Source organism: Myotis davidii, unplaced genomic scaffold (genome assembly GCF_000327345.1).
Source record: "Myotis davidii unplaced genomic scaffold, ASM32734v1 scaffold370, whole genome shotgun sequence".
Taxonomy (NCBI): domain Eukaryota; kingdom Metazoa; phylum Chordata; class Mammalia; order Chiroptera; family Vespertilionidae; genus Myotis; species Myotis davidii.
In genome coordinates, this window is record NW_006288615.1 from 16,909,055 (window position 1) to 16,923,366 (window position 14,312).

The 14,312-nt window shown below is 43.4% G+C and overlaps 1 protein-coding gene across 7 annotated transcripts in view; it reads right to left on the bottom strand.

Moving 5' to 3' along the window:
- RAPGEF4 (Rap guanine nucleotide exchange factor 4) overlaps nt 1-14,312 on the bottom strand; it is a 225,534-nt gene that overhangs the window by 87,224 nt on the left and 123,998 nt on the right. For 5 of the 7 annotated variants that reach the window (XM_015561981.1, XM_006760616.2, XM_006760618.2 and 2 more), the window contains 4 exons: nt 8,415-8,468; nt 8,019-8,125; nt 3,860-3,981; nt 1,885-2,068 (listed from right to left, as the gene is read on the bottom strand). In XM_015561981.1, coding sequence (XP_015417467.1) covers nt 1,885-2,068; nt 3,860-3,981; nt 8,019-8,125; nt 8,415-8,468 — 467 coding nt within the window. The remainder of the gene's footprint in view (nt 1-1,884; nt 2,069-3,859; nt 3,982-8,018; nt 8,126-8,414; nt 8,469-14,312) is intronic. The other 2 variants (XM_006760619.2, XM_006760617.2) reach the window with 1 other exon arrangement.

Genomic DNA, 14,312 nt, shown 5'->3' on the forward strand with positions numbered 1-14,312 from the left:
AAGCATGGTTTAGAACAGCCATGGGCAAACTACGGCCCGTTTGAAATGAATAAAACTAAAAAGAAAAAAGACCGTACCCTTTTATGTCATGATGTTTACTTTGAATTTATATTAGTTCACACAAACACTCCATCCATGCTTTTATTCCAGCCCTCCGGTCCAGTTTAAGAACCCATTGTGGCCCTCGAGTCAGAAAGTTTGCCCACCCCTGGTTTAGAATGATGGTGTTCATGAGCTCCCCAAGCCCTGGGACTCTCTTGTGTCCCCTCCGCAACCAACCCCTGCGATCCCTCAGGGCAGACAAAGCAAAGCCTGGGAAGGGTTCCTGGATGCTCCTTATGGTTAGGGCTATGCAACTCTGGCTTTCTGTTTGATGTTTAGAATTCAGTAAAATTTTTGTTTGAAGAAATAAAATTCTAAGGCACCCCCCCCCAAAAAAAAACACACAAAAAACCCCCCAACAATTTGTTGTTGTTTGAGGCTAAAGCAGGGGTGGGCAAACTTTTTGACTCGAGGGCCACAATGGGTTCTTAAACTGGACCGGAGGGCCAGAACAAAAGCATGGATGGAGTGTTTGTGTTAACTAATATAAATTCAAAGTAAACATCATGACATAAAAGGGCACGGTCTTTTTTTTTATTCATTTCAAATGGACCGGATCCGGCCCGAGGGCTGTAGTTTGCCCACGGCACGAACGAATGAAAAAAAAACCATGGTTTTAGAGTTAAGGATGATGGTGCCAACTGGGATGAGAGATGGCCTTTAAACACGTGGTAGGGGAATTAAGTGCCAAGAGGAAGTTTTGACAAAGGGGACACGGTGCGATAGAAATGAAGTTGCTGGAAAGCCTGGTGCAGCGCTGAGGCAGGGCGAGTGGAAGGGGACGCATCCTGGGCAAAGGACATAAAGGAGAGCGGAGAGGCTTTGTGAGTTGGTGTGAGGCGCGGACAGCAAGGAACTGGTCCGAGGGACACCTCACTTTTGGAAAGTGCCCAGGGGACACATCAGACATGTAAGGTCCAACCCTCTCACCGAGACCCGCTAACCATCTGAGGTCAGCCAAGCCAGTGACTCAGAGCTGACATCCACAGCTGGCCGGCACCGGTTGCCGGGTGGAGAACAATTTCATTTCCAGCAGAAAAACATAAGCCTGTGCGTGGTTTCAGAACCGAGTGCCAAGCCCTCTCTGTTGAAAAGGTTCCCCTGAGGTTGGGGCTGTGGCATATGCCGCTGTGTGCCCCATGCCAATTGGGAGAGCTCCCTGAACAGAGGAGGGGCTCGGTCCCTTCTTTCGGAATCAATCTGATTAAACAGCTGAAGTCCTCAACTTCAGCTGCTGGGCTGCGTCTGGAGTCCGGTGGGTTTCGGCCAGGATGGGAGAGAGCGCCTCACTGGCTGAATGGGGACCTCGAAGCGGTAATGAGCAGTGAGGTTCTCTTTAGTATGTCTTTACGTTAAAGAGCAGAGGTTTGGAGCCGGGAGAAAGGATGTGCTGAATGAATGAATGAATGAATGAATGAACGAACGAATGCATATACACAAGCACAGGCATAAGTCTGTGGCTCTGACAGCCGCTGCCGTACTGCATTAGGAAGAACGGGGCTGTGGTGGTCTGGCATCGAAGCAGAGCCGTTTGTCACTGAGCAAAGCTTGGTTACGATGTGGACTCAGTTTTGAAGCCAACCACTAAAAACCTCCATATTTTTAACTCATGCGAAAGGGAAATGAAGGTACCTGGCTCAAAAACAAAACAGAAAAGAGACACACTGCTGTGTCACCCTTCCGAGTGCCTCCCCTGACCCAGGGTGAGGCCAGGGCTCTCCAAAGCAGCCTCTCCTCTCCCTTGCCCAGGTGTGCGCCCGCCCTGGCCGCGCTCTCACTCACGATTTGCGGAGGATCATCCGCATGTGGGCGTCGGGGCCCATCTGTGAGAGCAGCAGCATGGTGTCCTGCAGCTCCTCATCACACTCCTTCTTCTCCTCCTCCGTCGGCAAAGGCGCGTCCTCGTGCTCATCATCCAGGAAGCGGTAAAATAAATACTTGTCTTGGAAATGATGCTCCTGGTCCGCTGTGGGAAGCATGGAGGCAAGCGTCAGCTGTCGCACCTCTGCCTCCCGCCCCGGGTGTCAGGCCAGACAGCCAAGTGGTAGCAAAGGGTGAGACTCCTCAGCCTTCTCCCTCCCTGGCCTAGGGCTGTGCAGCTGGAAGGCGTGACCTCGGGCTGCAGTGAGGCCACAGGGCTCCCTCTGACTCGCCCACCTCCTGGGCCGCCCTAGGACTGTCCCTAAGGCAACCTGCCAGCTTGTGGAGATGAGCAACAATTGCCGTGGGGACATTCTCTAGCATGCGGGGCCAGGCCCCACACAGGACAATAATCAGCTGCCGGGTCTTGCTCTAAACTGGTTTTTGAAAGTACAGACTTAAAAAAAAAACAAAAAAAAACCCCTAATTTGTCGGGATCAGAATTCATGTTTTTCTTTTGAATTGCTTATAAACTGTCTGCACTTAAAAATGGCAGAGTAAAATTGTTTGAACCAAGGTGACTAGATCAAGCTTCTAGGTCACATACACCTAGAGGGATCTTACAGTGATTTCCTTCCAGTTGTGATTTTTAAACGTGTTCCCCCCTCCCTTCCCCCCGCATGTTCTTTCTAAACAAAAAGATTTCAATCTGGGAAGGACCAGGTCAGGGAGCTTGGCTCAGAAGGCCTCACCTATATGTCTTAAAATGCCTAAGACCCTTTTCAGGTTGGAGCATCAGGACTGTCAAAAGATAACAGGAAGCAGTAGATCACTGCTGCTTAACCCTTGGAGTGCCAACCAATGTCCTAGGAACTATGCTAAAATTGCCAAGGCATTTTTGCTGATTTTACAGCAGTTTAGGAAAAAAATTATGAATCACAAGTAAATGAAGTTACATATTCAAAAACTTAAGGAAACCTTTACTACATTGACATATTTGGCAATATCAGCATCACTAATAAAAGCAGACTTAGAACTGGACGCCATTTCGAAGCTTTGATAGCGCTCCCGGCACTTTTGGCGAAAGACAGGAGGAGTGCGACTGCACTCCCTGGCACTCTAGGGGTTAAAACGTGATCCCAGAACAGCAGCATCCAGGGCCTGTAGGAAATGCAGGCCCAGACCCACTGCAGCAGAATCCACATTTTAACAAAAGTCCCAGGTGGCTTGTATGTAAAGTCTGAGAACTCTGGCAAGACTATCAGTAGAGTCCCAGATGCTGGTGAGTTAAATGAATGACTGTAATAGTTTGTCAGTTTGGAAGAGTGGTCTTCACACAAGAGGCATGATCGGTTCAACCACAGTCACACTCCAGCCCTGAACAGCGGCTCTCAGGGCTGCCCCTCTAGAGCACAGTCCCGACTTTAAATACGATCCTTCTGTGGGCAAAACACTGGCTCCCCCAGACAGCGCCCTGGTTAAAAGGCAGCTTCTGAATTCATGACTTTCTTCCATGTCGTCAGCCCAGCCACACATTTCACTGCTCTCCCCACTCTGCCCCTGCACCAGGACTGTAGTGCGGTGCTCAGAGTATAATCACTCCATCAATGAACCATGAACGCAAACGAATAAACATAATCAGAACTGATGCACTCGGGTTGCAATTTCCTTTTCCTTCATACCGTCTCCCGCGTTAGGAGGGTCCCGTGGCGGAACACAGCAATCAACAGCACCCACGCGCTGCATCTGCCCTGCTACATGAAGATGCTAGCTCGGCGGGTCCCTCAAGGGATCATAATCCTCCCTTGCCCATGTGGGAGTTCAGCAACAGCTTAGCCAGGGAAATAAATGCACTTAGCGTGTCCCGAGGGTTTCCAGGGCCCGTGGCTCCTCTTACCGTGGTTGAGAACACCGTCTTCCACCAGGACTTGCCACATGCCCACGGCTTGAGTTCGGGAGTGAACGCAGGGCGTCTGCTGCAGCATCCAGTCCACCAGCTCGGTCCCCACACAGCATTGTCTAAGGGGAGGCGGACACAAAGGACGGGCGGTCACTCCTTATAGACGAAGATGTCTCTCTTGAGAGGAGACCCTCCGAAGAGCTTACTGCTCTCCCACCATAAGAGGTCTCGCTGCAAACACAGCGCCACACGGCGTGGCCTCAGGTTCTCAAACTCTTGTACAAACCAATAAAACTACTCAGCTCGCTCGTGAGAGAACCTTCTAAGCGAGGCTGCCTAAACAACCAGCATTACAAGCTGCAGCGCCAGGGGAGACCGAAGGGCTGCAGACAGGGAGCATTATCTGGCAAGCTAAAGGTCTCTGCTCCTGCACCTGTCCCAGGAAATCTCAGCGTAAAATGAAGGCAAAGCAAAATTCTGACTTCCTTCACCCGAGCCTGTGAGGGATGAGTTAATGTTTGTGAAGCACCTGGAGATGCTCCGTGAAAGGCGCTGTGTAAGAGCAAAATTACACAGCACTTTATATTTTCAAGTAATACGGCTGAGCTTCCCCAGGGGGGTGTTGGGAGAAACAAGCAGTTAGCGATGCAAACCCCTCAGAAGTAAGTTCCATGTAATGAGGATCAGCACTTCTACAGAGCCTGTCGTCTGAAGGGCTCCGAATGCCCTCTGTATAGTCACACATTCATCCCTAAGATGCCCCTCGGTGGCAAGTTGGTCAGGATGGGCCAACTACATGCATTAGTTAGGAAACATAGAAGCACACCCACACTCATTAGGAAACACTAAAACCTTCAGTGGGATGACAGAGAAAGGCAGGTGTCCATGGTGTGATGGTACAAGGGAGGAAATGGAATCTTTAAGTCCAAGGGATGAATCCCAAAGGATAGTGGAATAGGCAGGAGTCACAGAGCAGCCGGCTGCCCGCAGCTGGGGCTGAGTCACTGGTGGCCTCCCTCCCCTGCTAAGGATGCCACCAGCCCCAGGGGCACAGGCTGAGCCTGGGCCAAGCCCAGGGCGCTCCTCTTTAGTCTCCATGGAGGAGGTTCTCGGTGCCATGGCACTTTAGGAAGAGGCTAAGCCTGGGAGGACCAGGTCTGCGACTTATTAGCTATATGACTGTGGCTATATTGCTTCAACTTTCTGGTTCTCTGTCTCCTCATCTGTAAAAGAAAGGAGGAAAAAAAGATGGATTCTACGGCCATTTTCAGTTCTAGTGTTCTAGGAACTGAAATTTATCAGAGCTCCTGGGGTGTCCTGATTCAAGCCTGACCTTAACCTATTTCACCAGGAGGAGGTACTGAGAAGGCTATTCGATCTCCAGCACTCCTCTGATCACACACTGGAGTTGCAATGGGCCAACAGGCACCTAGTTACTATTTATTCTGAACCGAACAGATGAGCTGTCAACATATTCCTCTTCTAATCTGAGAATTTATCAATGAGCAGAGTCTTGTAAAGGTATAGAAAGTCAATCTCATGTGGTTTTTTTATTCAATGATGACCTTTACTAAAAGGAACACATGGAATTGAGATGATCCCAGATCACCTGGGCCCTGATACCAGGCATAAGAATCCTGCAGTGAGAATACAGAACAAAGACAGCCAGCTGTGCCACTTGTCACTGGGTTTCCTCCTGTTAATGATCCCTATTCACTTTAGAATTGACAGCAGATCACTAGTACAGTGATCATTAGGGATGATACTGCATCTGGAGAGACGTCAACCCCCTAATACTGCAGCAATGACATAATGGCTATAATGGGTGAGGAGCAGGAGGGAGGGTGAGGATGGAACTGGAAACAAGATCTGAGACAAGGAACTCAAACTGTGCTGCAGAAAAGAGAAATCATGCCTTTGGCTTCCAGCTGCATCATGGGTCATTACCAACAGATCATTAATTTATGTCACAGGGTGTGGAATAGATATAACACCTATATTTCAGGGGTTTAAAATCTTAGTACTATGGAGCAAGGACGCGATGATAGTTTATGACTTCTAGTTTCCATTATTTTTCACCAAAGATGACATATTTGGAATTTCCCTAGCGTAAGTCAACACTTGGGAAAACAGAATCACATCTTAAATTAAGGGAAAACCTCACAAAATTTTAAAAAGAAACAGGTCCTTCAGCCATATGAGTTCTTAAAATCCACTTAATGAATGAAAGAGGTTAAGTTCTCTCTGGGTCATATGATCACAATTTCTTTTTAACCTTTACTTCCCTTAAAATTAGAGTAGTGTGTGGGGACCACAGACTCTCAAAGAATGAGCTTCCAGGATTGGAGGAGAGGCTTCCAAAATGGTAAATATCAACAGTAAAAGGTTAGGAACTGAAATTTATTACTGATAAGACTAAAGCGTTTCTCAAATCCCATCTCATTTCAAAAATTCTAAATGTAATAAACTATCCAGTTTGGTCTTGTAACCATATTGGGATCTAATATAAACGAACAGACAAAACAGAAACAGACTCATAGCTACAGAGACCAGACTGACAGTTGCCAGAGGGGAGGGTGGTTGGGGGGCTGGATGAAAAAGGTGAAGGGATTGAGAACGACAGATAGGTAGTTACAAAACAGTCATGGGGATGTAAAGTACAACATAGGGAATATAGTCAATAGTGTAATAACTATGTATGGTGCCAGGTGGGTACTGGAAATATCAAGGGAAACACTGTAAAATAGACGATTGTCTAACCACTATGCTGAACATCTGAAACTAATACAAAATAATATTGAACCATAAACTATAATTGAAAATAAAAATAAATGAGTGAATACATAAAACATTTATGACAAATGCAAGCAGAAGAGTGTTAGTGTATGGAGTGGAGAAAAAGTGATCCAAGGGGAAGAATTTACAATGTTTTCCCATCTCTGTCCCTGGGAAAGAGACTGGATCTTGAGGCTCATACACTCAAAGGTTTTCTATGGGGTGAACCAGGTATAATTTCACAGGTTTTATCAGAGTTGATCGTCACTAGAAAGATACATACCCTTCATGGTGACTTTAAAATGTGTTTTCTAGCTTTTCTCTGTCTTATGAATTTGGTTCATGGCAATCAAATGGGTTTTGACTTGTATCAAGTCTGATGGGTTCTGAGGTCATGTCTTAGCTAAATGGGAAAGTGAGTCCGACCGGCCGCTGGAAGAGGCCTGTGAGTCTGAATGACGGGTGCAGGCAGAGAGCACAAAGGCTGTGTGCCATGTACAGGCCATCCTAAGTCCTAAACCCTTACTGAGTGGATACAATCAAGAGTAAAAGATTAGACATAAGTTCTTATTTGATCCACCATGGCTCAGTCAGCCCAGAAGGTTTAACTAAATCATGCAGCTCTAGTCTCTATTACTTTTTAATTCCAGTGACAGCTACAATGAGTCCTTAATTCTATACAATTACAGCTGTGACAGTGCTGTATAGCTTACTATATGCACAATAGAATAAAATCTATATTTACTTTCTAAGTAAAATCTGTAAAAGACATTGTACATATATTTTTCATTCCTGTATCTGTAGGGCTTGGAACACAATCGTGCCTGGGGGCCAGTAGATGCTTAATAAACTTGTGGAATGAATAAAAGATAGAATGAACAGATCACTGAACCAACCTTGGTTTAAATCTTGACTCTGCCACTCATTAGATTTATGACTTGGACAAGAAAAATTAATCTCTTGGAGCCTCAGTTTCATCACCTGAAAAATGGTCATACACCTACATAGCACACTAAGGTGAGGATAAAATGAGATAATGTATAGAATGTGACCTGGTACAGGGCTTCAAGCATAAATAGATGCTTAGTCAATATTAGTTGAATCTCATCTAAATATAGTCGTTTTCCTAAAAGATACCAGTAAACAGAAATGCAAAAGTTTTATTCTCTTTGTTTATCACAAGTAAACCAATGCCCAAACAAATTAGTTCAGAAGTAACTGCTGAGAATATTAAGAATAATTAAAGTTATGCTGGATCCAAAACAACTTAGACCTTCCAGAACCGGGAGGATTATAAAACATGCTGCCCATGCAAAACATGTTCCCATTTCACTAAACATGAGCCGGAGGGGCTCACAGCCTTTGGAATGACTGCACATACCTGTATGTCTTTAGGTGATATTTCCTATCTCTTATCATGTGAGGTGCCCGAGAGAGAATGGTGTTTCGTAAAATTTTTCCAGCCCTGAGGATCTTCTCTGAAGGGACCTGGGTTTTAATCGGGTGGAAGGAGGGGGAGAGAAAGAGAGTTTATAGGAGCAACACAAACCAGACAAATCCTTAAATCACTTTCCAATCTGACTCTGGCTTGAAAAATACAACTCATTCGTACATTCACATTGTGCATGTGTATGACTGCTTTATGTTGAGAACCAAGACACACTGAATATGTATCATCCCTGCAGAATGTTCCTGAGGTTGCCTGATGGGATGCTCTGACATATGGACCACCTCCAGTGGTTACTGATGCCTCATCAACCCACCTACATCCCATTACCTTGGTAATGGTGTTAGCAGGACGAAGAGGAGCGGGAGGTTCAATGAGAGGTGTCTGAAAAATAAAACGTTAAAGCAAAAGAAAATTAAACAAAAAGCTCACTAAAGAAAATTATGGGTTGGGGATAGAAACATCCATTTTTATAAAACTCAAAATAGAATTAACAAAACAAAACAAAACACAAGAGCTAAAATCTGCCTACAGAACTTGAATGCATAGGCATTCAAAGGGCAAAATCAGACCATCCAATTTGCCAAAATTTAAATATAAATTTATTAAAAATGAAGGAAACAAACAGGAATGATTAGATGTTTGTATGCTTAACGAGAGGGGAATTGATATCCACTCAAAGCATAAAAACATCAGAGCAGAGGCAAAAGCAAAGCAAGGAAAACATAAATACAGATTAAAATGACCTATCTCAGGGGCTAGGGATAAAGTATCGACTTAGGATGGACGTGAGTGATTCCATCCTCTGTCATGTAGTAAAGATTCTTTTTCTGCGATTTGTATTTTAAGAAAAAAGTCTTAATTTTTAAAATAATACTTCTTGGTGGTTGTATGCATTCAAGTTCCCCACTGGGGCAGCTCATGTACCTTTTCTTTCATTTTCAAGGTTAGTGCACAGTTTTCAGGATTCTGTGGCTGTCACAACAGCTCCAGGATCTAGACAAAGCTTCTATCCTTACCCACATTCTTCAGATGAAGAAAGCTGAAGAATTGACTTGCCACACACTGAGTCCCCTAGTCCTATTAAAATTCCCTTTACTTCTCGGAAATGTCTCGTAATGGCATTATGGCATTTCCAAAAGGAGGACAAAGATGGGATCAGTGACAGGTGATGGCAGAAACATCAATACCACACTGTTTATGCCACTTCCAGAAGGTAAAAGATGGCAGGCTTATTTATGGGTTGCGGTCGGCAAAGTAATGATTCCCCCAGAAGATGTCATGGCCTCATCCCCAGGGCTTGTGAATATATTAGATTAGATGGCAAAAGGGACTCTATAGAGGTGATTAGCTTAAGGATCCAAGTGGGAGATAATCCTCATGTTTCCAGGCGGGTCCAATGTTATCGTATGGATCCTTAAAAGGCGGAGGAGGGAGGCAGAAGAATTAGAACCAGACGATAGCAGAGTGTGTAGGACTCGGCCCGATTCAGCTAGCTTTGAAGATGGAAGAGGCCAAGAGCCAAGGAATGAGGCAACCTCTAGAAGATGAAAAAAGGCAAAACAATAAAGGAATTTCCCCCCAGAGCAAGGAACTGACCTGCTGACAACTTGATTTTAGCTCCATGAGACCCATTTCAGGCTTCTACACTATAACACCGTAAGGTTATTAATTTGTGTTGTTTTAAGCCAATAAGCTTGCAGCAATTTGTTATAGCACTCACAGAAAAACTAATGCAGAGATTATTATACTTCACATTAAAAGCCTTATATTTTGCAAACAGAAGCCATTACATTGAAAATAAATTGTTAGGTTTTCACTCTAATCCTTATTTTATATAGGATTATATAAATATAATTGGGGGAAATGAAAATCAGTATTAATTTTAAATACTTTATGCATCTAATACAAATAGACATGCATAAACATATACCTATCATTTTATCAATGATAAATTTCAGGTGCATTGATGCTCTTAATATAATAGCATTAAGGAAAAAGTGAAAAGACTCTTAAAGCTTTAAGAAAACAATAGATGAGACAGATTTATTTAGTATGACTGAAATCTCACTGAATGTTTTTCATCACCTCGCTGACATCCAGTAGACTTTTTCCCCCTCTTGAAATCACTAGAGTACAGGTGTCAAGCAATATTATAGTATTTTAGCAGCATACTGTTTACAACTGGCACAGACCAAGGAATGTCAGTCTGGTCCCATTCAATAGCAGCTTTCAACAGAGACCCACTTTGCCCTAAAATAACCCATGCTCCCTCATGATATACCTTCCAATGGGAGAGGGGCCATGAGCTTACAGAGTCCCTGTGTTTGTACCACCTCCTCCAAGAAGACAGAGAGAATTCTGTGGGGCCAAGTCTGAACAAAATATTCAAAAGTGCCAGACCGGCAGGCACCAGGACTCTGGAACCATGTGCAGTTAAGAACATGATTGCTTCTGAGCCCTGAGTTCCCAGTACTCATGCCTCCTGCATCTTTACATTACACAGATTGGTTTATACGCCCAGGACTGTGCCTGGCTATGTATCCAAGTAGTAGAAGCCTCTGGTTAGTCCTGAAAATAGTAGTAGAAACCTATTTCTTCTTCATGTCTTGAAAGAAAGAGATGCAGGTAAACGTGAGAGTAGATGGATGTGGGATTAACTGCTGAGGCAATCTTTTCTTTCCTATATGAAAAGCTCCTTTCCTTGGCACTAGTCTTAGAGGCTGGCTGAAATAGAGATTGAGAAGATCCCCACACTTGAGGATTGCTGACAGATGTTTATTCTCCAGTAGGTGGAATGAAACATTATTTGAAAATTGCATCTTTTAGTTTCTACAGAAGTGGCTGTATTTTAACAAAATGCTAAGAAGTGGTCCTTAGGTTAGTTTATTTTGATGGGTAGTTCCCTTTCTGGTCCCTTGGAGTCCTGAAAAGGAAGTATTACAAAAGCAGGGGGAAGCATCAGGCTTCAACCAGAATTGTTCCTTTGATTTGCAGCTTCTAAAAGGGTAAAATGTCCACAAGGTTGTCTTTTAGCTAAATAACCCTAGTTCCAATTCCAGGACCGGGAGGCTATTGAATCTGTTGAAAGGCGGCATTCTTAGAAACTTCCTTGGCTGGAAAAGTTTTAAGTTTCAGGGCAACATAATGAATGGATGCTTTGAGAAGGCTCAGTCCCTTTATTTAAATAAAACCTCCAAGGAACACATGCAGGCTGAAAGCAGGGGAAGCTTTATTTTGGGGGAATAACAATCTGTCTTTGAAAGGGGACACTGTATTCAGGTAGGCAAGCGCCTATGTTCTAAAGAATTATATTGGTTCCCAGCAGCCACCTGTTGTAAGATAGAGGGCATCTGTGACAGGTAGGCCAGGTCCCTGGAAAACAGCCACCTGCTAATGCCTGTTCAGGAACTCCTCGGTCATGAGTGTGACTTTATTGCTTTTGTATTTCCTTTTCTGGTTTCGCCTGGCTTTCAAGTAAAGTTCTTTTGAGAATTTCAGCTTAGCTGTGCTTTAGAGAATGAGGAAAAGAATTTCATTTTATAAATGATTAGGTTAAACGAGACAGGGAAAGAAGTGGCCTGGTGATATTAATGAGAATGAAGACAAGGAAAGCAGCCCTAAAGGCAAGACCAAACATTTCCTGTGGCAGGCCCTTTATTCATCTGGCCTGCACATGTGCCCTGATGCGTGTCATCTCCTTATTTTATTACTCCTCTCATTTTTTATTGAGAAAACCAAGGGCAGAGACACATAGGGACTGAGCTTCCTGCTAATAACTGGAAGACCTGGGAGTTGAATTCCAGGGACAATGACCCCATCCCACCTGCTCTCTTCTTCTAGAGATGACTTTGCTCACCTTTTGGAAGAATTCATGTTCTGTCGGACTCAAATTCATTGAGAAAAAAGCATTTAAGCCCTTCTAGGTTGTCAGATAGCAGGCTGGATCTTAAAAATTTCCAATGAGTGTGTGTGTGTGTGGAGGGGGAGGTTGGGGGTTAATGGGGGGGATGAGGACACATTTGTAATACCTTAACTAATAAAAAAAAATTTCCAGCAATACGGGAAGGAGAGTCAAGATGGCGGTGCAGGTAAATGCGGTATTCACCTCCTCCCACAATCACATCAAAATTTCCCCATGATGCTCTCGGCCCTCTAACACTCACAATTCCATGTCCCCCAGGCACTCTCTGTGTTGGGCTACAGATAGGGAAGGTGGAGAGTGAGCGAGCACAGAGTGAGCCTTCATTAATGTTCTTTGGTTTGTTTCCTAGGGTGGCTCTATGTTCTGACCTACAGCCAGAAAATACATATTGCAGATTGGTCCTAGAAAGAAATGGACTCTTCTCCAATTAAATTTCATACATTTCAACACATCAATCATGTGTTGAAAATAAAAATTTTCCCTTCTTCCCTGGGCATGAATGAATCCAAATTGGGCTATGAAAATATCATCCTAAAAAGCTAGGCAGAGAGAACAGATAAAGGCAGAGGTATTCAGCTCTCTGCTTTTCTTGGCTTTCTCCACTGAAGACTTCCCTCAGGATTGACCGTAATTGATTTTTGTTTGTTTCTGGAGAGCAGATGCATTCTACTGCTTTTTATTATGTTTCTATTACTACTGAAAAGGAGAAACAATAAGGGAAAATATTCCTTTTGGCACCAGAGCCAATTCAGTAATACTAATCAGGTGGTGAAAAATATGAATTTAGCCTCCATTACAAGATGCACAATAATTCCCCAGTAGATTATAATAAGGTATAAGGCACTGTAATAGGTTTCGTGAAAAACCATATGCAGGTCCTTTTGAAAGCAGGTAATTCTGTTTACTCAGGTACTTGCTCACAGAAGCCTTTTGCAATGCACAGCATTTTAAGCCAAGTGATAAGAATAACAAGCTAGATTGGGACACAAAGCTCATGGCAGAACTCTGGCAACCCAGCGCAATAAAAAGTCATATAAGTCCGCATCCAATTTAATTCAAATATTTAACGAAGGCCTATTGTGTGCAAAACAATGTGCTAGGCTAAAGTAGAGGACTTTGATAAAGTGCTCAGTCTAAATGAGTTTTTGATCTTGCTGGGAAAGCAAAACTTCTATGGGCTAAATAATTAGTGAGGCAATCTGAGTCAAATAAAAGCAACCACATTCTGGATTTCAATTTTTCTCTTGCTCGTTTCAGGTGAGAAAATCTCTAGGAAGTGGGGAGAATAACATTCAATTATTTAAAGAAAAGATATACTTTTAGAAATTACATTCCCTTGTTTTGGCATTTTAGAATAATACAACTAAGATCTTAGAAAAGTATGCCTCAGTCTTGTAATTCATGATCATCAATGTCATCACTCTTTGGTTGACCAGATGAAATTAAAGGAATGACCAAGTCAGACTCATAGACAGATTTCATCACTGTGAAATAACTTTGTAAGTTTTTCCATTTATTAAATAATGGAAAAATCATCTACAGACTTCTTTGGCTTCTATGTGCAGCTTTTTTATTTTTCAAGTCTTTCCTACTTCAGAATTGGCTTATAGATTTCCAATTTCAGCTTCCACACATACAGAGATTAGAAGTTGTTACTCCCATCCTTACAACATGAAAAAGCTGAAAAACATGAAAATAATGACTTCTCTCAGGCTAGTCAGAGATCTGAGATTGTAGAGGAAACTGCCACCCCAAAATGTGGAGAGTCAAGAGAATCCTGAGAGTTAGCTGAGATTTGGCTACCTGACACCGAAACCACAGACGGATAGGAACCCTTAAATGGTGTTAATTACAAGGAAGTCATTAGACTGATATGGCTCTAAGGCCATGGTAGCTTAGGTAAACAGCCAAAGTCTAAGCCTATAGATGCCTCAAGATTATGAAATTAAAACCTAAGTACAACCAATCACAAACAGCCAATAGGCTTAAAGCTATAGCCAGTTAATTTCCTTGCATTGCTTCCACCTTTTCTCTACAAAAAGTATCTCCCTGAGCACCTGTGGGTAGAGTACTCCTAACCACTTCTGGTTGGGGTCTGATCCAAGTCAACTTTTGCTCAAATAAACTTAAAATCTTTAATATGCTTCAGTTTTTCTTTTAACAATGGTAATTTTGAAGAACTGCTAGAGACTGAATGTGGAGTAGCTTGAGAGTAAGAAACTTTTGGAGGGCAGTCTTAGGTGGATCCCCATTCCACCTAGAACTCCATCAGGCTTTCTTGATGAAGAGCCAAAAAAGATCTT